Genomic DNA, 21,733 nt, shown 5'->3' on the forward strand with positions numbered 1-21,733 from the left:
TACTCCTTCAAGAGAAATACTTTGCTAACTGGAGCTGAACTGAGGCCCTGTCCCCTGCAGCGAAGATGTTCTCTTTCTTTTCCGCAGTCAGCATTTTATGAGTGCTCTTTCCTTATCTCGTTACAAGCGTGCTGGCTGAGAACGGGGAACCGATAACGTTAACCAGCCTGTGCTCCTCTGGAGTTCATACACAAGTGGAGGCCGCCTCAGTGCTTCCGAACAGGTCCCAGGAGGCAGGCTGGGAGAAAAGGCACGGCTGGCCCCAGGGGACTGGTAATGGGCAAAAGGGACCTTTCACCTGGCACGGGGTTGGCATGGAGTTGGCAGCGGGTGAAAGCCCTTGTTGCTACTGCTGCCAAACCTGTCGGTGGCTTCCTGTGAGTTCAAAGCGGCTGGGAGCTCCCGGTCAACCCCCGGTAACTTTGCTGACTGCTCTGCCGGGGAGGTGCCGGAGGACGGGCCACGGAAACGGAGCGCCTTGCCCGGGGGCAGCCGGGGCAGCCCTGGCCCCGCGCTGGCTTTTGCCGGGACAAAAGGCGGTGGCGAGTTTCCCCGCGGCCGCGGGCCCCTTGCAAGCTCCCGGGGGAGCTCCAGGGACTCGGCATGGGATACTCGAGCCCTCCCTATGGATCCGTGCTCCGAACCAGGGGGCAGGACGGGCAGGTCACGGCATCCTGTGACCCTCCCGGTGTGAGCAGGCGGCGAGCCGTGACGCGGTACAGCGCAAGCAGTTACCAGTGTGCCACGGCCTGAGCAGAGCCCGCCCAGGTCGGGGACCCGGGGAAGGCCGCCCGGGAAGGGCCGGCAGCAGCGCGGCGGGCCTGCCCCTGCCCCTGCCCCTCGGGCACCCTGCGGGCCGGCACGGCAGGCACCGGCGGTCACGCCGACGGGGCCCCTTTAAGCGGAGGCCCCGCCCCGCCCCGCCCCGCCCTGCCCCGTCCGGCCAATGGGCGCCGCGGCTGCCGCGCCGTTTGTTACAAGTTTCCCGTCGCGGGCAGGGGCGCGGGGCGGCCGCGGCGTTGCGGGAGCCCGGGGTGGCGGCGGCCGGGGGCAGCGGGGCGCGATGCCCGCCTGGGGCCGCCGGCGTCGGGGCTGAGGGGGGCAGGCGGGAGCGCTGCCATGAGCGGAGCCTGGGGCCTCGGCTAGGGAGCTCTGCCGTCCCTCAATAAACACTCTGCGCCCACTGTCTCTGGTCCCTTGCAGCACGCTGCCAGCTGGTACCTCCCTCCTTTCTGAAGCGTGACCGGGGAGGGGGTGGAAAGCAAAGGAAGTTTGGTATTTATTTTCTTCGTTAGCCTTTGGAAAGGGATTCCGTGTCCCCCCCCCGCCCCCCCCCCCCCCCCCCCCCCCCCAGGCGGAGGGCTGTCGGGCAGAGTGTGGTGGCGGAGGAGAGAGGGGCACGGCTGGAAGCGGGCTGTCCGGAGCCTTGCCCCCCTCTCCCCAGCCGTGTACCTGGGGGTGCTGGATGCAAGCTCTGCGGAGCTCCTCCAAGCGTAGCAGCAGCGGCTCGGCAGATGTAGCTGCGTGCGTGTGTGTATGCTTAACCCTTTCTTGGCTCCTCGGATTTGTACCATGCTGAAGATCCTCACCAAAAAGCTCAGGAACCAGACTTTGAATGAAATTCAACCTTTCCAGCTGAAGGTAAGAACAGCCGGTTTTGTCTCGGTTGTTTTTTTGCACCCTTCAGGTAACTAATAACAGGGCCTTGAGAAGCTGGTAACTTGCAGTGTTTACTATGCTGGGCCAGTTTCCTCTCAGCCAGTGTGCTCAGTAGGAACTGGCCTAGGCTGTATGCCTGTTACTAAAGTCCTGTTCCTTTGCTCTCAGAGTTACCCTGCACGATTCAATAGGTAATACAGAAAGGTGGATAAAGGCAGATGTATCTCTGTCTGTTCTTTAGAAGTATTTATTTTTAACGGGGTTCGTGTTTAGCTATGTAGGCATTTGCCTGTCTGCTTACCTTTGTATGTGTGCAACTGTAGTGTCCCAGCCCTCACCAGGCTAGAACCCTTCCTGTGCTAGGTACTGTACAAACATGATTTGCCTAAAATGCCTTTCAGCTTGTTATTTGCATTTTTCACCCTTCTGCTCCTGAAGGCTGGAATCTGAGCTGAAGTTTGCAGTTGGGTTTGCTGCATTGACCCATGGCTTTCTGAACTCTGCTTACATCCTTTCTTAGTGCTCAAAAGAAAAATGAGGATCACAGATTCAGGATAAGGAATATCTAAGCCTTTCCTGCCAAATGCAAGGAGGAATTTTTAAGCCATATGCAATGGGATAAAAATGGAGTCATGATGATTTACTTACAAAAAATTACCAGATCCTGATTTGGTGAAAGTATTGTGAATCAAGGGATACACCCTGAAATCAGCAGAGTTACTCTGGATCGGCATCAGTACTGCGGGAAGTGTAGCACCTGGCCCCAAATCAAAGAAGGGATCTGGGAAAAGTAGCAGCCCTCATTGCCCAAGTTGGGGGCTGGGGATCCGTATACCAGACTCTAGTGGAGTCTTTTGTATGTGTTACACAGAGGCAGATTGCCGTGTGGCTGCACTTCTGCGCAGTCACTGGACACGCTGATGGCAACTTTGTTAGAAACAGTGTTGATGTTTCCTCAAAGTTTGCTGTGTCCGTGTACTTCTTCCTGCGGGGATTGCATATTCTGTAGTTCTTGGGGGAGGCAGGATTAGATTTTATTGTTGGAAATAAAATAAGGGCAATGCTTTAGGTTGTGGTAGAAGGATTCAGTGCAGAATATCTCTGCAGAGGCAGTGGGGGATTTCTTTTGAACACTGTGTTTCTGGGCCTTGTGGCTGTGATCACCTCCTTTAGCTTTATTGTTTATCTCTTGGAGCCTCAGGTTGTGAAACTGTGAGAATCTTTGGAAGGAGCTCTCGGGGGTATATACAGCCTTCAGGATGCTTAGAGGCAGGCAGGAAAACCCGCAGGAGTGGGTATCTGCAGCCATTTTGTTCATATTAGTGCCAAGGTTTTGTGCTGCAAACAGGTGGTCTGCATTTTTGCAGGCTCAATAGAGAAGTGAGACTTAAGCTTGCACTCGTTCTTGCAAGGCTAATGCATAGACCATCAGAGGTAGCGTTGCAGCCTGCTGTGGGGAGCGGTACAATGACTAGTATACATGTGTATGGGCAGAAAGCCAGACTTTCGAACTCTGGGTTTATGTATGTTTTGTAGGCCTTTGGGGACCACATGCAGCTGCCTGGTCTTGGTTGAGCCTCGTACCAGCATACTAATCGCTTAACAGAGCATGCAGTGCTCTATCTTAGGTGTTGGGCCAGATCTTCTTGCAGGTGTGGACACGGGATAGGTGTCACAAGCGGTGAGCGGTGTGGAAGCTTCCCGTGGCTGCACTGTGCATGGACCCTGTGACGAGGCCAAGTGTCCTGTACTGTTTCCCTCTGCTGCCCTCGGATGATGTGGGGCTGCCAGGCACAGACCGGACTTCTGCCTTCTCAGCTTCCTCACATTGGTCTGTGCCTGTGCAGGTCTGTACGTATTCTGGCATGTGTGGTACGTGCATTATTTAAAAGGTCCAGTCTGCTGTCATTGAGACCTAGTGAAAAGTTAGTTAGGTGTGAGCATAAAAGCAGATCTGTAGTAATGTAAGTAGAGAATGAGCAACTAATTTGGATAGAATAAAAACTGATCTGCATCCAACATCCAAACCAAGAGCTTTCTAAGCTTTAAAAACAGTGTGCTGAGCTGCTCTTCTCCTTCATTACCCACTTGCTTTCACACCTTATGACCTTTGTTGGAAGTTCCCAAATTCAAGGGAAAGCAAGCTGCTGTTGTGTTTCTAGCTTGCAACAGTATTGCCATTAGGCAAAGTCCTGGGAGACTGTCCTTGCATAAATTGTCAACTCATTTTTTTTGTAAGCTTGGGAGATTTAACCAATCTTGGGTTGGCATCCAAGCTTCAGGAATCCTTTCAGGATGAAGTTTCTGCCCGCTGTAAAGATCTCATTTTGCTACCATGTGTCCCAAATTGGTTTAGCGTGGCTGTGGTGGGTCTTCCTAGTCTTCCCCCACTTGGAGAAGGTGAGAGACTACCATTGCCTCCTGTAAGTGAAACCAGGAAATACACAGGCTTTGGGTGTTGATGTAATGGACTTCTTTTTTTCCCTACTAAAGTTGGTCTTTGGACAGTTGACAACTAAGGCTGCTCAGAGGGCTTTGACTCAAGAGGTCTGCTGGTTTGTGCTGGTGTTGCTGAGCAAGTTACTGTCCCTTTATTGCCCTTTCACCAGAAGTCACCGTAACGGGAAGGGAGGGATTGACTGACTGACATTTCACCTGCTGTTGGGTTAGTGCTGTAGTGAGCACTGCCAGCAGTTTCTGGTAAGGGTGGCTGGGCCGTGAAGTGTGGTAGTTAGGGTTCAAATTTGAACCCTTAGCTTTGGAAGACTGGTCCTGCTGACCTTGCTGTCTCCCCACTGGACGCTCGTGCCCCTGTAGCGGGGGTGGCTCAGTAGCAGCATGGCCACTCCGGAGCTGTTGTGGTTCATAGTCCAGCCCATTGGCTTAGAGTCCTTCAGCTGCTGCAGCTAAATCCAAGAAAGGATTGTGAATTGGAGCCTTGTGCCTCAGCCTGTTGTTCCACCTCTTGCTTCAGTGGTCTGGTGTTATTTGCTGAAGATTAGGCCAGATTCAGAAACCTCTGGTTTTTGGCTGGCTGTTAGAAATTGAGAGCCAAAAGCAGATCTGACTTTACAGGTTAGGGCTCATCTTTGATAACAGCTGGCAATTGGGTCTGTTCCAGAGCAGACTTTCTGGGACAGGAGAGAAGAGTGAGAACAGGGGGTTGTCCCATACTGTAGTGAAATCCTTCAAATAAGGAGAGAGGCCTGTAACTCAAGACCTGAATTTTTTGTTGGTTGTCCACTATTACAGGCTAGTACAGTTTTTTATTATTTTCTTTCATAGTTTTGGACTGGTGGCCCTGAGAAGCCCTTCCTGAATTATAAGTCAAATTGTTCAAAGAGCTTTTAAAATGCATATCCTGGAGTTAGTTGCATGTGGGTTTACGTGACGGCATACTGATATTCAGCTGTTAGAAGTATTCTCCAACCAACTCAGTGAGCTGTCTACAAGTGAAACGTCTTGTTCATCCCCACTACTTGGGGTAGGGGTTTCTCACACAAATTAATTTCTTCCAAATCCCTCTTCAGCTCTTGTGCCCTTGCATATTTGTGTAGTGGCTAAAGTGTAGGTGTCTATTTTCTAAGCTTTGCTTGCAAGCAAGCTCCTTGGGGCAGGGAGCATCTGGTTGGAACAAGTCTGTGCATTGCCAGTCAAACTAAGCCCTTAATTAGTGGACCTAGATGTCCATCAGAATGAAACAGTTGGATTGTGGTGTGTTTAAAAAATTAACTGGCTGGAACATGTAGCTGAAGAAAACTGAGCACTTCAAGGGTGGCAATTCCATTCCAACTTTGCTGTTGACACAACCAACTTTGGAGGCGATGCAATTGATGTTCTAATCCACAAAAGTTGTTAAATTACTTATGTACTTGGCATATTTCTTTTTATCCTGGGCAGAGGTACTTAAGACATGCTTGTCATTTCCTTAATGTCAATCAACGAAATGAAGTCATATGTGAGTCTGTTCTCATAATAGAGAACTCCATTCCTCTGCTATGTAACTTTAGCCTTACACTTGCTTGCAAGGGAACTGTGGACTAGGCACTAACAAAGCCACCATGTCAGCTCTCTTCACGTAACCTTGCAGCTTGTAGGTGTGCATACACAGCGCTGGGGACCAGCAAGTCATGTCACTTACTTTCTGCTGGCATCTGCATCTGGAGTCAGCTATGAGACTCCAGCCTGGCTGGCCAGCCCTGATGGGAAATCATCCCGATCCTTCCTGTATGAAGGGGGTTCAGTTGGCTGTGCAAAGTGATCCTCAGGCTTGCAGGCAGTGACTTCTGAGTCGCTGTCCTGGCAGTAGCTGGTTATTCTGCAGAGCCAGGAGTGTGTTGTTTAAACTTTTTCTCCTCAGACCAAAAAAGAGTGAAGTGGCATTGTTGTTATTGATGCACAGTGGGGGTGCTTTCAAAGACCTGTGTAAGGGCTCATGCTTTGTATGAATGAGGACAGATTAATTTCATTCTTTCTTTGGGTTGACTGCTTGTCATGTGCTCAGCCAGCCAATGGTCTTCAGGCTGGCTGAAGACAGCTTGACACAGTGAAAATTTAGCTTTGTCTGTCTCCTGTCGTGTATGAAGGTTTTCTCTCCTTCACGGGTTTTTCAGCACATCCCACCAAACAGGTTCATTCCTCTAGGGCTGAAGGACTCTGTTTCACATCAAAGCTTTGCTTTTCCTCCTATTGACACCTGGTAACATTAGATGCTTCTGGTTTGTCTTAATCTCACTTAGAAGGGGGACAAGCACTTGCGTGAATGTAAGTGTGTAAGTATAGTTTTGGCTATTGAAGTATCTATGAATATGCCTAAAGTTAGATTTGTGATAATTTGGACTAAAATTTTGTTAGTGGGTTAGAAATGCTGTGATAGATACTTAGCCAAAGCAAAGAATAGAACAGGCAATACCAGCCACTCAGAAACCTTAAGTTTTTGAGACTTCTGCCCGAGGCATTGTAAAATAATAGGTTTGCAATTCTTTCTACTTGGCTTCTAAGGTCTGAATCTTCAAGGGTTGTCATCTTTCCTGTGCAGACATCCAGCACCAATCTCATGTAATGACTTAATTCCAGAGAGTGGGACTTCAGAAAAATTGCAGATATTGCAAATATAGCATAATGGGAAGTTCATTGGCATTGGGACACTTCAGTGAGATGTCCTCTTAGCTGGCCTTGTTCATGACTGATATGAAAATATGGGCTAGATTAAAAAAAAAATCTACCCCCCAGTGTCATGAAGAAATGTCATTACTTTTCCTTGTATTTCCCAATTCTTGACTTTTATTTGAATGAAAAATTTAATTCTGAAAATGTAATACTATGTATTTAACTCTTGCATTTCAGTGAAAACAGATTAATCCATTTTGTTTTGCTGGACAGTGCAGTTCTACTTCATTTCTTGCTGTCATGCACTCTCTTACAGCTGCTGAATTATGTTGCACTGTTTGGGATGCTAAAGGTTCTCCTGAGCAGGAAAATAGCTTATATTTGAAGTGAAAATAGAAAGCAGACCAAGGTCATAATTTATTTTAATTATGGCTCTTGCAAAACAATGGGTTCACCTTTTTTTGAAGTAAAAAGCAAGGCTTGCATCCACTCAGGACATATCTGCAGAGTGGTGGGTGGGCAGGGGACACTCTGCCATGGCATGCCAGTCTGGCCAGCTTCTCTGGCTGTTCCTGGAGCATGCCTGGTGTCACAGAAGTGTTGTTGGGATGCCTCAGTACGGGAACCAAAGGCTGTATTCCCTTTTCAGTGGGAAATATGCTCCTACCTACAGTGTAGGCAGTGCCAAGCTCTCCAGCCCCACGCATTTATCTGTAGCCCCTGTTCTCCTGTTCAGTGGGATTTGGGTTGCCGGGTGACCCAACTCTTCCTAGCAACCAGCATCACAGGTATGTGTGCACTCAGGGCTGTTTTCTGCAGCAGTCACTTGTATGTGGCTGTGGGCAGAGCCTGTTTGTCCTCTTGCCACTGTTGACCAGCAGAGTCACAGCCAGCTAAGCTGGTTTTGAATAGGTACCAGCACCACCCACAACTGCTCAGCATGAACACCCAGGCAAGGATTTAGAGAAAAGCCAATTAGTTGTGACCTTTATCTGCACAGAAAGCGTTCCTTGTGCAGTACGAACTCTGCTGTGACCCAGGCCTAAAAGTCGATGTAAAGGACATGTGGCCCAATGTGACCTATGCAGAACTGTCTACATGCTAATGTGGGCACAGGCCTGCCCAAGCTGTGGGGACACAGCACACATGTGAAGCACAGTTCAAAGAAGTCTGGTTTCTTCTGGACCAGCTTGGTCACTGCTCGGGGGTGGACAGTTCAGGGTGCCTCTGGGTATTTCGCCCCTCTTGCTATGTTGTTCTTGCTTTTCCAGACCCATTATAATCTTCTCCCTGCTGTGGGCTGGTCTGTTTGGACATTGACCTGGCCTCCATGTGTACCTCAGTATATACATGTCCTGGTTTCGGCTGGGATAGAGTTAATTTTCTTCCTAGTAGCAGACATAGTGCTGTGTTTTGGATTTAGTAGGAGAAGAATGTTGATAACACACTGATGTTTTTAGTTGTTGCTAAGTACTGCTTATGCTAGTCAAGGACTTTTCAGCTTCCCATGCTCTGCCAGGTACACAAGAAACTGGGAGGGGGCACAGCCAGAATAGTTGATCCAAACTGACCAAAGGGCTATTCCATACCATATGACGTCATGCTCAGTATAGAAACTGGGGGCGGGGGGTTGGCCGGGGAGCAGCGATCAGTGCTCGGGAACTGGTTGGGTATCGGTCGGCGGGTGATGAGCAATTGCATTGTGCATCACTTGCTTTGTATATTATTATTGTTGTTATCATTATTATATTGTTATTATCATTACTATTTTACTTTATTTCAATTATTAAACTGTTCTTATCTCAACCCAGGAGTGTTTCTCACTCTTATGCCTCCGATTCTCTCCCCCATCCCACTGGGGTAGGGGGAGTGAGTGAGCGGTTGTGTGGTGCTTAGTTGCTGGCTGGGGCTAAACCACGACAATACATCAGACTGAAATGTTCAGTTGTAGGACAGGCATTTTGAGGCTGGGTCATCTTGGGAGCTGGCTGAGGCAGAGGGATTGGATCTTAGATGGTGAGTAGTCTCTCATCCTCCTCTGTAATTACTGCAGCACACCAAGCTCTTGGTCAGGTGAACTTCTGCTGTTCCCTCTTTGAGACAGCCCTAGCAGCATGGGAATGCTACAACAGAGTACCCTTGTGTGGGTACATCATGTGAAGAGCTCACATGGTTGTCCAGTCTTGACAGCTTCATGGAGGGTGAAATACTATGGACACTTATGGAAACTTCCTGGTAGACCTGGATATAAGAAAGGATCTTGCTTGGAAGATTTACACCATAGCTGCATGTGCAATAATCCAAATCCTGGTTCTTCCTAGTTGTTCTGGGTTAGTATGGCAGAATGTCATTTGGAGGTGGCAGGGGCTAAAAGCCCAGTGAAGATTCTGTGAGTGACTGTCAGCTTTGCAAGCAGCTGGTGTGGACCAGCCTTTGTTTCTAGACCCCTCCTCACCTAGCACTCTTAGCTAGCTAGCCAGCCAGCCCACCATCCAGGCTCACTGTAGAAATGAAGTCCTGCTGCAGAGCCCCTTCAGCTTGCCAAGGCTTGAGCTGTGGTGCTGGGAATGGAGATTGATGTCCGTGCCCCACTGGCATGCACCTTCTAAATGAGTGTTGTCAGCGAGGAGATGTGCTGAAACCTGGGGAGGTGTCCCTCAGACTTGGTAGACTGTGAGGCTAAAGGAAAAGCCTTCCTCAAATGAGCTGCCATCGTGTGGGACTGACATGACTGGGGTGGTTGGTCGTTGTACCCAGCAAACACACCTGAGAAAAGCCCTTTACAGCTTTGCCTGGGATCACCTGCCAACCCTTGTTCCAGCATCAGCCTATATGAGAAGATGTAAGAGTTCAGGGCTGGAAACACCTTTGGAGGAAAAGAGGAAACCAGTGCCTGAGTCTAGGTGGCCAGAGGAGGTTTTTGTTAGTCATGTTTCCCATTTCAGGGATGGGTTGACCTGAGGTTTGATGCTTGACTGCAAGGTAGAGGGTCCTTACCTGAATTTAGATTTATGAAAGAACAGGAGATGCCTGGATAAGTACTCCCACATGCCTCAATATTTGTTAATGTCCACAGTGAGAGTAGACAGACCTTGGTTTCTGACATTTCTAGGGAACAAACTATTGATTGGCCTTGGGTAGCTGATTAATTGATTTGACTGGGCTACAAACCTGGTTTTGAGCCACTTATTTCAAGGAGATCACAGAGTTCAAGCTGCTGATGGCATAAAGATCCTATCCCCTCACACTCATTTTGTTCAGAAATCTGTCTCATCTTACTCCTTCCTAATGGGGTCACATTGTTTCCATGATGCAGGCTATTTTTTATTTAACTGATGGCCTTACTTCTTGGCATCAGAGGCTGCAATCTGCCAAGCTCTATATGGGCATAAGATGAGAAGAAAATTTCCTTTGGTTGAATGGGGAATTTCCCATCTTGAGGAGAGGTGCCAGACAGGCAGTTAGATCCTCGAGTTTGCTGAGAGTGTGTCTGGATGTAAGCTGGGTAAATATAAAATAATCCTTCCATATCCTGTCACCAACTTATTACACACAAATCCAAGTGGTTGTTCCAGACAGTTGTCTGCAGCCAGACTGTTTTTGTGTGTGGGTTTCTTTTTTTTTTTTTTCAGTTTTTTCTTTATTCCTAGGAGTTGATTATTCCAAAGAAATAAAAGTTCTTTGGCCAAATGCTAATTAACAGGAGAGAACAGTGGTATTTGGTGTGGAGCATATGAAATGACATAATTTAGAGGCTTAAAAAATCAGCAGCTTCCATGTATGTATTTTTGTTCATAGAAACCCCTTTATTCTGGCTTGGATAGAACAAGCCATTCTTGGGAAACCCCTCGGTGGTATTTTGCAGCAGGCTGCAGTGCAATGCAACTTTTCCCCTGTCTTTCACCTGAAATGGTATGCGGGGGTGCTGATTTAGCATGTGATGCTTGGACACTGTGTCAGTAGCTGTCTGTGGTGAGTGAGGCGAGTTGGATCTGCAACCCAACACGGTTGGGTTTTGTTCTGTGTGTTCCCTTGTGTTGTGACATTGCAAGTAAATGCACGTGCTTTGTGGCCTGCTTCCATGAATGCGCCTTAAGAGCACCCATCCTGTGTTAGGCCTATGGTCTGTTTCCCCTGGTATCCTATCTCCTGCAGGTGCCAGAGGTGGGCACCTAGGGAAGACTGTAAGAACAGCACAGACTTTGGTCTTGGGGACTTCTTGAGACAGAACTGCTGTCTGTACCTTAGTAGCCCAGTGGACTTCTTTTACCTAAACCTGCCCACTTCCCCCCACCAAATCTATCTAGGGTCTTTGCATCCAGAACATCCTGTGGCAAAAAAGTTTCACACCTTAACTACATGTTGCTGAAAGATCACCTGTTGTTTGTTACAACTTGCCTCTTACTATTTTAATTTCGTGCTTTCTGACTCATATATTGGAGGAGAGAGTAAACACTCAAATTCTTTGTGCCGCTCATCTCTAGCCTCATCTCTAGCCCATCCCTCCATGTGCAGGGTGAAGAGACCACCCCTTTGGCCAGCTTCTCCCAACTAGGAACCACTTGGAATCACACAATGCCTATCAGGAAACGATCTGATGCAGTGAGAGCCATTGCAAGTTTCTACATGGTCCTAACTCTTACTTTAAAGATGCCTGAGCAGATGGATCAAAGATTTGGTCTTGAAGGATTATCCTCTATTACTGGCTTGCTCCATGATAGAACACAAGAAGTTTGGTGTAAATCCATAGAGATGAAACAGCTTGCATCCACTTGCACTCAGAAGGGTTAATGTGGGATTTTTAGAGGAGAAGCCTGAAATCTCATGTGCTCCAAATGCATTTTCCAGCCTGACTGTAAGGCATTGTTCCTTGTGTTTGCAAATCTGGCTAATGTAGTTCTTTATGGCTGAGCAGAGGTGAGTGTCGAGTGAGGTCTCCCAACACAGGCAGCTTCTCCTCAGCTAATGAAGTATCTCAGGGCAATGGCAGTTGCCCTCTCTGGGTCATTTGAGGAGGGGGTGGAAAAACTGTTACCAGATGTGTTGTTTATGCCAGCTGCTGTCAGCTGTACTTCCCTGGTAGAGGGGACCCATGCAATGCTGGCGAATTGCTGTAAACTGTCAGAGAAGCTGGCCTGTGCAAAGGGACCTCTTCTCATCACAGCAGTGCAATAATGGAGCTAGGCCAGTGGAGATGGGGTCTGAGTTGGGAGGAGTGTATTTAAGTCCCTGTGGCCTAAGCAGGAATGGTTGGCACTGGTGTGAGCAGCCATCTCTCAGTGCATGCATTACAGGTAAGATTAGCTATGCTATAGGTGTCCCTCCAGTTCTAGGTGTCCTTTGTACCGTCTTCCCCTTATGTCTGAGAGAGTTGTCAGCCTGTGATAAATAGTGCTGCTTTTAATCTGACTATGTTTGGAGCTGAGGTTTAACAGCAAATGGGCTGTAAGTTACAGATGGAGCTGTCACTGTATCTTAATGCAGGGTGGGTGAGGCCCGGTAATGAAGGTCTTTAATCCCTCAGGCTCCTTCTCATCTTTCTGGACTGCTGTGCTTTGTGGTGTCAACACTGCTGAGTAACACTGAATAACGCTGCTCCTGCAGGGTGCAAGCCAGGGGAGTGCCAGGGCTCTATGCTGTGAGCTGTTAAGAGGAGTTGACCTCCTTTGCAAAGGGATCTCTTTCCAGCACAGCCGTTTTGTAGGTTGCTGCTTCTTTCTGATGGGTGTTTCCCGACACTTTACCACTGTTTTCTTTGCTAATTCCCTTCTGAACTATGTATGTAAAATGCTATCTCCCCACATAGGATGAGAAAGTTAACAAGTGAATGCTAGTCTTCCAAGAGAATCCTTGAAACTTAGATATGAATTAGCCATAACTCTTTATCACATCAGCAAAGCCATGAGTAGAGCAACGGAGCTGGTGAGAAACTTGCTGTGTGGCTCCATCACATGCAGGCGACTGCTGGCTGAGGACAGGCTGCGCTGGGGATTTGTACTGAGCAGAAACTGAACGGTGGGAGGAGAGAGCATTTGCTGGAGGCTTACTGGGAAGTGGCACATCTGGAAGCTTCACTTGCAGGTAGAAGTGGATGTGGAGTAGTGTATGCTTTCTGTCTCTATAGTAAGAGCTATAAACCTTCACCAGCCTCTTAAGCTAACAACATAGGGATAGTTTGAGAATTTTGTAAAAATTCTTGCTACCAGAAAGGATGATGCATATCACAGCATGGAGCTGCAGCATTGCCCTGGCTCCTGTACTGCAGAAGCAATCTTATTTTGTAAAACCTAGTGGTCTGGGAAGGCAAGGAGGAAATTTGAGGATTAAAGGCTCTACTTCAGTGGTAACACTTTGTTACCAGACCCCATCCACTTGCTGAGTGAGGGCCGTAGTGACTTTGTCCCATCTGTAACCTCTAACATCATGACCTGTTAAATCATAGCCCCAAACATGACTACAGCTATGTTTATAAAAGGAGACTCTGGTTCTCATAGTGGCTTAGAGGATAATTAAACTGAATGGAGCTCTCTAAGATTTGGAGTATTTTGGGTGCTAAGGACCAGAGTCTGGGTGTTTTCTGCCTAGGAGGCTTTTTAAAGTCTCATATTTTAGTTGGCTGCATTCTTTTTGTCCTCTGTCTCAAAAGTTTGATGGCTGGTGGGAGGAGTGGGTGCCTATACCATTGGTCTCTGCTGGGTAGACCTGAGGCTGTTCTAGTCTGTTTGCAAGTACTGCCTTTTGGAGGTTTATCTTGAGTGGAATTTAAAAGGATGATCTTGGTTTTGCTCTTCTAACAAAATCTGCCCAGAGCTTTTGAGAACAGACCCATGGTGTATAGGAGTCAATGGAAAAGGCTATTGCGGTGGCTCACCTGATACTTGTGTATAAGACCTGATCCCTAGCTGACGTAAAACAGTGGAGCTCAATTGTAGGCATTGGCTGCATTCAGTTCCCTGTGATCAGAGAACATCAGATGTCTGCTGTTTCTGGTGACTATGGAGTCCGTATACCATAGGCTCATTGGTGCTGTATGCTGTACTTCTCTGGAGCAACAGTGAAGCATCAGGGCTTCCTGTTTTTTCATTTTGTGAAAGCCCCTGGTGTTTTTATCTTTAGCCTTCTCCTGCAAAATCATCTCAGCTTAGCCCTGGAAAGAGCAGGGGGAGGTTTAGAAAAGGAGGTTTGCAGACTCTGACTGCTGCAAGAAAACTGATGTGGGGCAGATGAGACTGTGCAGAGTGTCCAGCTGTGCTTTCTGGGTTTGGAATGAACCATATTTTGACCAATCTCTGTGTCCCTTGCCAGTGCTGAACCCAGCCCCACTGCACTTGTCTCTGCATAGAGTCCTCTGATTCACTCCACTTGCAAATGAGGATCCCCAAGCCTAGGGAAGTGCCCTGTCATATCTGTAGTTTGGCCACAGTTGTAACTTCTTTCCAAGAGCTAGAGAGAGTAGAGAACCATAATCTTGCTGTGCAAACAGTACATTCAAAACACACATGTTAATTTGTTCATGAAATTATGGAAGGATGAGGTAGAGAATTTGAAACAGAGGACCACATATGTGCCTCTCCACACCCACCCACCACTCGTGTCCTTGCTGTTCTGTGCAAGCCTAATGCTTTCCTCCCTGAAGATCTCGGTAACCCAACTTAAGCTCACAGTTCTGGAAATCAAGTTCAGTCATTGTTCCTCAGAACAGAAGCTCAGTTTCCATGTTCTCTGGCTAATGACTCCCACCACTTGCATCCTGAGAGTTGCCAGTCACTATATTTGCCTATGTCTAAGGTAAGTCAGCAACAAAAATTACATCTGTATTGTTAAAACACTGTGGACTCGGCTACCTACTCTCTGCCTCCCTCAAATCTGTGAAACCACCCATGGTTAACTAGACTCTAGACCCATGCAGAAGATGACGTGTCTGACTAAACATGCAGCATTCCTACAAAAAATAGGAATCATGCTGTCTTTGGCATGGGGCAGGCCTGGAAAACAAGGGCCTTGAGGAGTGCTGTGTCCCACTGGCCCACCACTGCTTTCACTGACTCTGCCGGGCAGCTGCTCTGTCAAGCAAGACAATGTTCAAGGGTTATGAACCCTAGGTTTGAATTGTAGCCATTTACAAGGAAATGGGGAAAGAAGTTTGGAGGCAGGCTATTAGGAAAATTTAGAAGGAAAACAACAATAATAACAATGGAAAAAGACTTTAGAAAGCTTTTCCAAACTAGGACTGTTCTGTCTGGAAGCTTAGCTGTTGAAGGACCCCAGCTGTAAAACCCAGATCTAGTCTGGGCAGTCATATCTCACAGTTTGCAGACTGAACTGAACCTTTCCTCTAACCTCTAACTGCTGCTTTTCTTGAGGAGAGCGCAAGCATTACAGCCTGTTTTACTAGCATAAGTTGTCCCTGCAATGCTGAATATCTCTAAAATAAAATTTAAAGGGGAACTTGGGAAAGGAGTTAGATGTTAATTTGAAGGTCTATTTGACTCACTCCTTCCTTCTTCCTCATGTTGTTCCACAGCTCAAAACTGCCCTTCAGTGTCTCATCTCCCTTGTCTTTCCACTCTCTCTAATTCAGAGTTTCTTATAACTGGGAGGGTGGCACCTCCCTCATTTAAGATCAGGCAGTGTCCCATGGCAACTACAGCAATTGTTGACCTGGAAAAAGAACAGTGGGGAAATTAAGTAAAATGTTTTTACTAAAGCCAAGCAGTTGGGAAGGAGAAGAGCCAGCGGCAGAGCCCTGTGCTGTAGGTTGCCCATGTCTCTAGCGGCTGCTCTGTAGGCAGTGTGGCAGGGAGAAGGTAAGTGAGCGCTGGTTTCATTTCTTCAGTCTAAAGAAATGGAAACTGGTTCCCCATAGCAGAGATATTGGTAGTCATTGCTGAGCTCATCATACATTTCTGCTTTTGTGCCAGGAACCAGTGAGTGAGACCAACTCAGCAAAGTCTCTTTCCAGGGCACATGGAAGGTGCTTTACTGGAGTGCCAGGGCTCAAGTGAATGAGCCTGTGTCACAAACAGTCTTATATGTGGCAGCACAGGCCTCTGCTGAGGAAGCCACCTCCCTGGAGGTAAACTCCCTCCCTCCCTCCCTCCCTCCCAGAGGAAGACTGGGAATGATGCCCTCCAGCCTGTGTGCATTCTTGATTCAAGCTGGGAACGAGGGGTTGCCTGTGGCCAGTTGTCTTTGTCTTATCTGCTCCTCATGCACACCCCCTCCACTGCATGAAACGACCCCACTGCTGTTTTAGTTTTTTAGGACAATACAGCCATTAAGTGAAGTCTGTTGGGAGAGATTTGTTTTGCCTTAAAAGTGAGAGTCCCTTCTCTTTTGTAAGCTCCCAGATGATTCTTAATGTAATTACTTTTGATCATATGATAGCAGGTTAATTTCTCTTCTGTGAGCAAAGATCAAGAGAAACTTTGCTTTAACAGGGTGAATTTTTTTAATTGTCTGATGTATTTCAGGGCTTTAGACTTTAAGGGTGACTGGACCTTTTAGGACCTGAGCAATTCTGGCTGCAGCTAGTAATCATTGCTCAGTTGACAAGCAGCAGTGTGAAGAGAAAGACAAAATTTTTTTCTGTCTCTGTCTTTCTCTTATATCTGCTAGTTTGTCTTTCATGTTAGATCTCCCTCAAAGTTATAAGCTTTACACTCAGTTCTCCTTAAATACCATCTGATTATTCTACACAAGCCCATTTTTCCTTACTGGAGATTGACGCAAAATCAAGCACGTGGGGAAGTTTGTCCGTGTTTCCATTTGGCACGGTGGGAGCCCTTAGCCTGACAGAAGGCATGTCTGGTGCTGGAGCTGAGGTCCCAGGTATAAGACTGAGATTCTCATCAACAGGAGGCTGCTGTCTTTGAACTGCAGATCTGATGCATTTCCTGAAGAAGGACTGGAGGTTGGATGGGCATCCTTTGTTTTCTGGCTTGTTTTGTGCCATGGCTTGTAAACATTCACACATCTATGTGAATTGGACATTTTCTTCTCTTTAATTTTGCACATTAAGGTACAGAGTGTACTGGACACAGTCCTGGGCAGCCTGTTCCAGTTGACTCACTTGAGCAGGGGCTTGGACTAGAATATACCAAGAGGTCTCTTCCAATCTAACCAGTTCTGTGATTCGTATGCTGTGGATGAAGCCATGATCTAGTGGGATCTTTGACATGGAGACTGAGTTTTCTGTTATCACAGTGCCACAATTCTGAGTTTGTGGGGCAAACAGGGCTGTGCTGCCTTGGACAAAAGTAAATCTGTGGCTAAAATAAGACAGGGACTGTGCAAGGGAGGCTGGAGGCCTGAACACAATACCGCTGTGTTTAGTGGAATGCTTCTGAAGGGAGGACAGTGTTACTTTTAAAGCCTGGGAAGAGTCAAGGGAGAGAGCATTTATCTCCAACTAGTCAGAGCATTAGTCTGATTCCCTGTATCTTTATAATTTCTGGAAATTCTTGTTATATATACAGACAGTCCTTTTTTTGAACTTCCATTAATCTTTGCCTGTGTGGTGTATTATGGCAATGAGTTTCATGTGTAAAATTTGAACTCTGCAAGATTAATGGTTAGTCTGCTATGAATGATGGTTCTCTGTTATAGAACATGGGAGCTAGGGTCTCATACATAGGAGCTTGGGAGACTTTGGTTCCCACAACCAGGATATAATTTGTGGAAGGATTTACTAATAGAAAGAGAATGTAACAATACTAAAATAGAAGACCTTGCTAAATGACAAATGGGGAGAAAATGATGATGTCTGACTGAAAGATGTGAAGACCAAGCAGGAGGGTATTTGCATGTATGTAACCCACACAAAATCAGAGATGAGAAGACTTCTGAAAGTCAGTGCAGGTCATGGATCATCAGAGGTAATGTGACTTCTGAGTTCTATCATGTTTACTTCATTCATGGATAAAATGCACAATTGCTGGGGTTTAAGGCTTTTTTATGGTTAGCCTGTGATGTATATTAAGAAAATATTCTAACTTCTGAGGGTATTGTCTAGAACAAGGGTATAATAAACCAGTGGGAGAAATCAAGTCTGAATGTTGGGAGAACTTTTCTCCCAAAACAAAAGATGAGTGTCAGGAAGAGTGGCTTAATAGGTGTGTCTAATTGTTTCTGAAAAGCACTTGGTATGTTGCTCATAAAAATTGTAGTTGATTCTAGAAGAGCAGGTGCTTACTTTTCCATGGCTAGCATCTGGAGGATTATTAGAAAGTCTGTGCGAGCCCCCTTTTTCCATTAAGCCTTTTGTATTGTCCTACCACTTTAATTTGGGATATACTATGGGATCAAATCCACAGACTCAGTATCTTCTTGTTTGAAAGAGGTTTCTCTCGCAGGTGCTGGGACAAAGCCTCTAGAGAAGTGTTCAAGGCAGCTCAGAGGGGTGTAGCCTTGGGCTGCCTGTGGGACTGGGGAGTACTTAGTGGAAGTGAGTTACCCATATGAGACAGGAGGCTAGTATAATTGTACTCGTACATGGAGGAGTGAATATTCTGGAAGCCCAGGACCAGTAGACACAAAGACCTTCAAAACATCAATCATTGCCTCAAATCTAAGTCCTATTTTAATCATCTCAAGCCAGTGACATTGTGCAGTAGCTCCCTGACCTGCATGTGCTAGGTGTCACTGCCTCCTTTTTGGAAGCAGTACTGTGCCATGAATTGACATTTACACAGCAAAAAAACCAGAGCTGACAGATTTCCCATACAGAGCTGTTAAACCTCAGTAAAAACCATGCCACATCCAAATGAAGAGTGTTTATGTGGGAATGAGCCACAAACTAAGGTCAGTACCTCTCGAGTTAGTTAGAATTGGAGCCTTAGCTTTTGTAATGAGGACAGGGACCACTGTCTGTCTGTACAGCAGCTAGCACAATGGCACCTCAGTGTCAGCTGTCCCCTCTATGAACTGCCATGGCACAAACAAGGTATTATACCTGTTTGGGGGACAACTAGAAGTCTGTTAATTTGGCAGTGTTCCTCAGTGCCAGCTGCCTTTATTAAATGACTCATGTGTGTGAATACATACAAGCAAATTGTAGTTGTGGTGGAAAAACAACCCCCCGCATTTACTTCAAGGATGTCAGAAATGGGGATAAATCTGTGCCACTTTTCCCATTCATCATTTGACAGTTGAGAAAATAGTGTAAAGACTAGCAGGGAAGGAAAATATTTTCTGATTTCTTAAAGGGCAATGTAAAGATAAAAGAGCAAAAGGTAGCTTTAAAAAAGGAGGAGAAAAAAGGTGGCAACAGGCTTTTGGGGGAAAAAAACCCCCAAACAATCCTGGAGGATGGTCACAAAATAGGTGTGTTGACTTAATAGCTGTCAAAGTCAGAATTTCTCCACTATTCCTGTTATTTCTCTGCATCAGCTGTATGTGTCTTTCGTAGCCACCTAGTTAAGTGTAGTTGCTCTTTTGGGTCTCTGGGAGGCTGAAACACTCCAAGGATGTTTTCCTAGGAACAGTGGTGGAGGTGAAATGGGTCCATATCAGTGTGATGGTTGCATGCTGCCTCGTCTTCTATAAAAGTCAAGCACAGCAAGCACATCAGACTTTTAAAATGGAAAAGGCAGCATGTAACCTTTTGAAACCTATTGCCACTGGATACCGTTGTGGGCAAGTAATTTGTGAGACTCAGCTAAGAATGATGGGAATGCTTGTTGTTACTCTGGATAAAAAGGTGTAAGGAATAATAAAGCTCATCTTGCAGTGATCATGTTATTCCAGAACTGTCTCTTGTAAAAGTTTCTTTTGAAGTACTGCATTTTCCGTTGACTCACTGGGTTTTGGCCATTGCCAGAGACATACTGAGCTGCATAGCTCAGAGGTTTGATCGACTAACTTCCAGGTATGCTCTATGCAGCAGACCAAAAGTCACTTTAGGAACAAGGTAGGTAGGGTTTCCTCCAAGCAGGAAACTCAGCAGCAGTGGGATCTATCTGACCTACAGAAGCTTGGTTTCAGATCTCTCAACCATTCTTAAGAGGCAACTACCAAGTTTGTTCAGTGTTAGAACATGCTTTGAGTAAGTGGGTATTTGGGTATACAGCAAGTGGTTTGGTCAAGTCCATTGGTTGATCCAGAGCAAATGTTCCTGAAAATTCCTGATAGACAAAATATGTGAATTGTCATTATTCTTGGAGCATTTAAGGGTGTTCAGTGAGACACTGTGCTGGTGGGGACAGCTTAATGTTACTGTTTGCATTTCTGTGAAATCCTGTTTCTTTTATTTCTATTACATTCTTCAGAGTTGTCGTATGGGAAAGCAAGATGAGTCTGTTCTTTGGTGACTTTATGTGTGTGTGCTTTCAAGGGGGAAGTGTGGGTACATACATAGGATGGCTAAAGTTAACATGCCACTTCCATTTGTGGGTGCCTTGCAAGACGATAGTGCTGTTGACAGGATGTGTCTTTATTTCGGCAGTGGGTTTTGGAGATTCGGTTGCCCATGTGATGTGGATGTGGTAGGCCATGATGGTTATAAGCTGTATGTCTGGGGAACTAAGGGCAGGTTATGTTCGTTGTGCTTGGGAAAGAGTTGGTGGTGCAGTAAGGTGGAAATAGTGGTAGGCTGTGTGTTTTGTGTTGCTGCAAGGAAGAGGATACGATGGGAGTTTGAGGTTGGGAGATGTGGTTTAACCTGGCAGGCATCTAAACACCGCACAGCTGTTCGCTCACTTTCCCCCTCCCCAGTGGGATGGGGGAGAGAATTGGGGGGGAAAAAAAAAAGTAAAATTTGTGGGTTGAGATAAAGACAGTTTAATAAGACAGAAAAGGAAGGGAAAATAGTAATATTCCAAATAAGTGATGCACAATGCAATTGCTCACCACCCACTGACCGATACCCAGCCAGTTCCCAAGCAGCAGTTGCTGCCACCCTGGCCAACTCCCACCAGTTTATATACTGAGTATGATGTCATATGGTATGGAATAGCCTTTTGGTCAGTTTGGGTCAGCTGTCCTGGCTGTGCTCCCTCCCAGCTTCTTGTGTATCTGGCAGAGCATGGGAAGCTGAAAAGTCCTTGACTAGTATAAACACTACTTAGCACACCGAAGTTTTAGTTGTTTCTATGAGCATTATTCTCATACTAAATCCAAAACACAGCCCTATACCAGCTACTAGGAAGAAAATCAACTCTATCCCAGCTGACACCAGGACAGGAGATGAGGATATGTATACAGGAAGGTCCTATGGCTGTGTGTGTGTGGTTAGTTGGGGTGGATGCCTACAGGATATGAGAGGGAGAGGGTGGGGGAAGTGGCTTGGGCAGCAGCAGGGCAATGTTCAGTGTTCATGATGAAGCCTTTCTTTCTCCTTGCCCCCTAGATCTCCTACCCCCCAAGTGATGAGGACAGCGACGACTCTGAGGGAGAGAACCAGGAACTTGCTCAGATCGACAGAGGTAAAGGGATGAGATAGGAGGGTCCTGGGATGCCACAGCTGAAGTCCATTTTGCTTTTCACTTGTACTCTTGGAAGTGCTTCCTCTGTCCCCAGTGTACCACAACCAGATGCATTAAGTCAGTCACCTTGAAGTCTTTGGGACCTCTCAGGGAGAAGCTGTTGTTACCAGATGCTGCAGCTACACTTTTCTTACCAGAGATAGACATTGTTAACCACATGTTAAGGTCCCTGTGCTGCAGACATGGGGCAGAGAAGGTCAACAGTCAGGCCAGCAGCAGAGCTGGGATTGAAAATTTATCTTTTATTCCATGCTTATGTACCTGTGTCATCGTTGTTCTAGGTTTTCTCTTCCTTGTAATTTCCAGTTTTGACTGTCCCTTTCCTCATTCCCCTGGACTCACTTGCCTGATTAGCTTGCTCCCTTCTTCCTGTACCGTTGGTATTGGGCAGCCCTATTCTTGAATCTAGCTGAGGATCTTTCACAGAGGAGAAACAGGTGCTCTGCTATTGTTCTTGGACCTGATATGAAGCAGCTTAGAGT

At 46.6% G+C, this 21,733-nt stretch overlaps 1 protein-coding gene across 2 annotated transcripts in view; it reads left to right on the forward strand.

Annotated features, from left to right (window-relative positions):
* The first annotated feature begins 1,515 nt into the window (after nt 1-1,515).
* LOC104033930 (uncharacterized) overlaps nt 1,516-21,733 on the forward strand; it is a 63,004-nt gene continuing 42,786 nt past the window's right edge. For both annotated transcript variants that reach the window (XM_075708214.1, XM_075708215.1), the window contains exons 1-2: nt 1,516-1,641; nt 21,116-21,191. In XM_075708214.1, the coding sequence (XP_075564329.1) occupies nt 1,537-1,641; nt 21,116-21,191 (181 nt within the window). In that variant the 5' untranslated portion in view covers nt 1,516-1,536. The remainder of the gene's footprint in view (nt 1,642-21,115; nt 21,192-21,733) is intronic.

This window comes from Pelecanus crispus, chromosome 3 (genome assembly GCF_030463565.1).
Source record: "Pelecanus crispus isolate bPelCri1 chromosome 3, bPelCri1.pri, whole genome shotgun sequence".
NCBI lineage: Eukaryota > Metazoa > Chordata > Aves > Pelecaniformes > Pelecanidae > Pelecanus > Pelecanus crispus.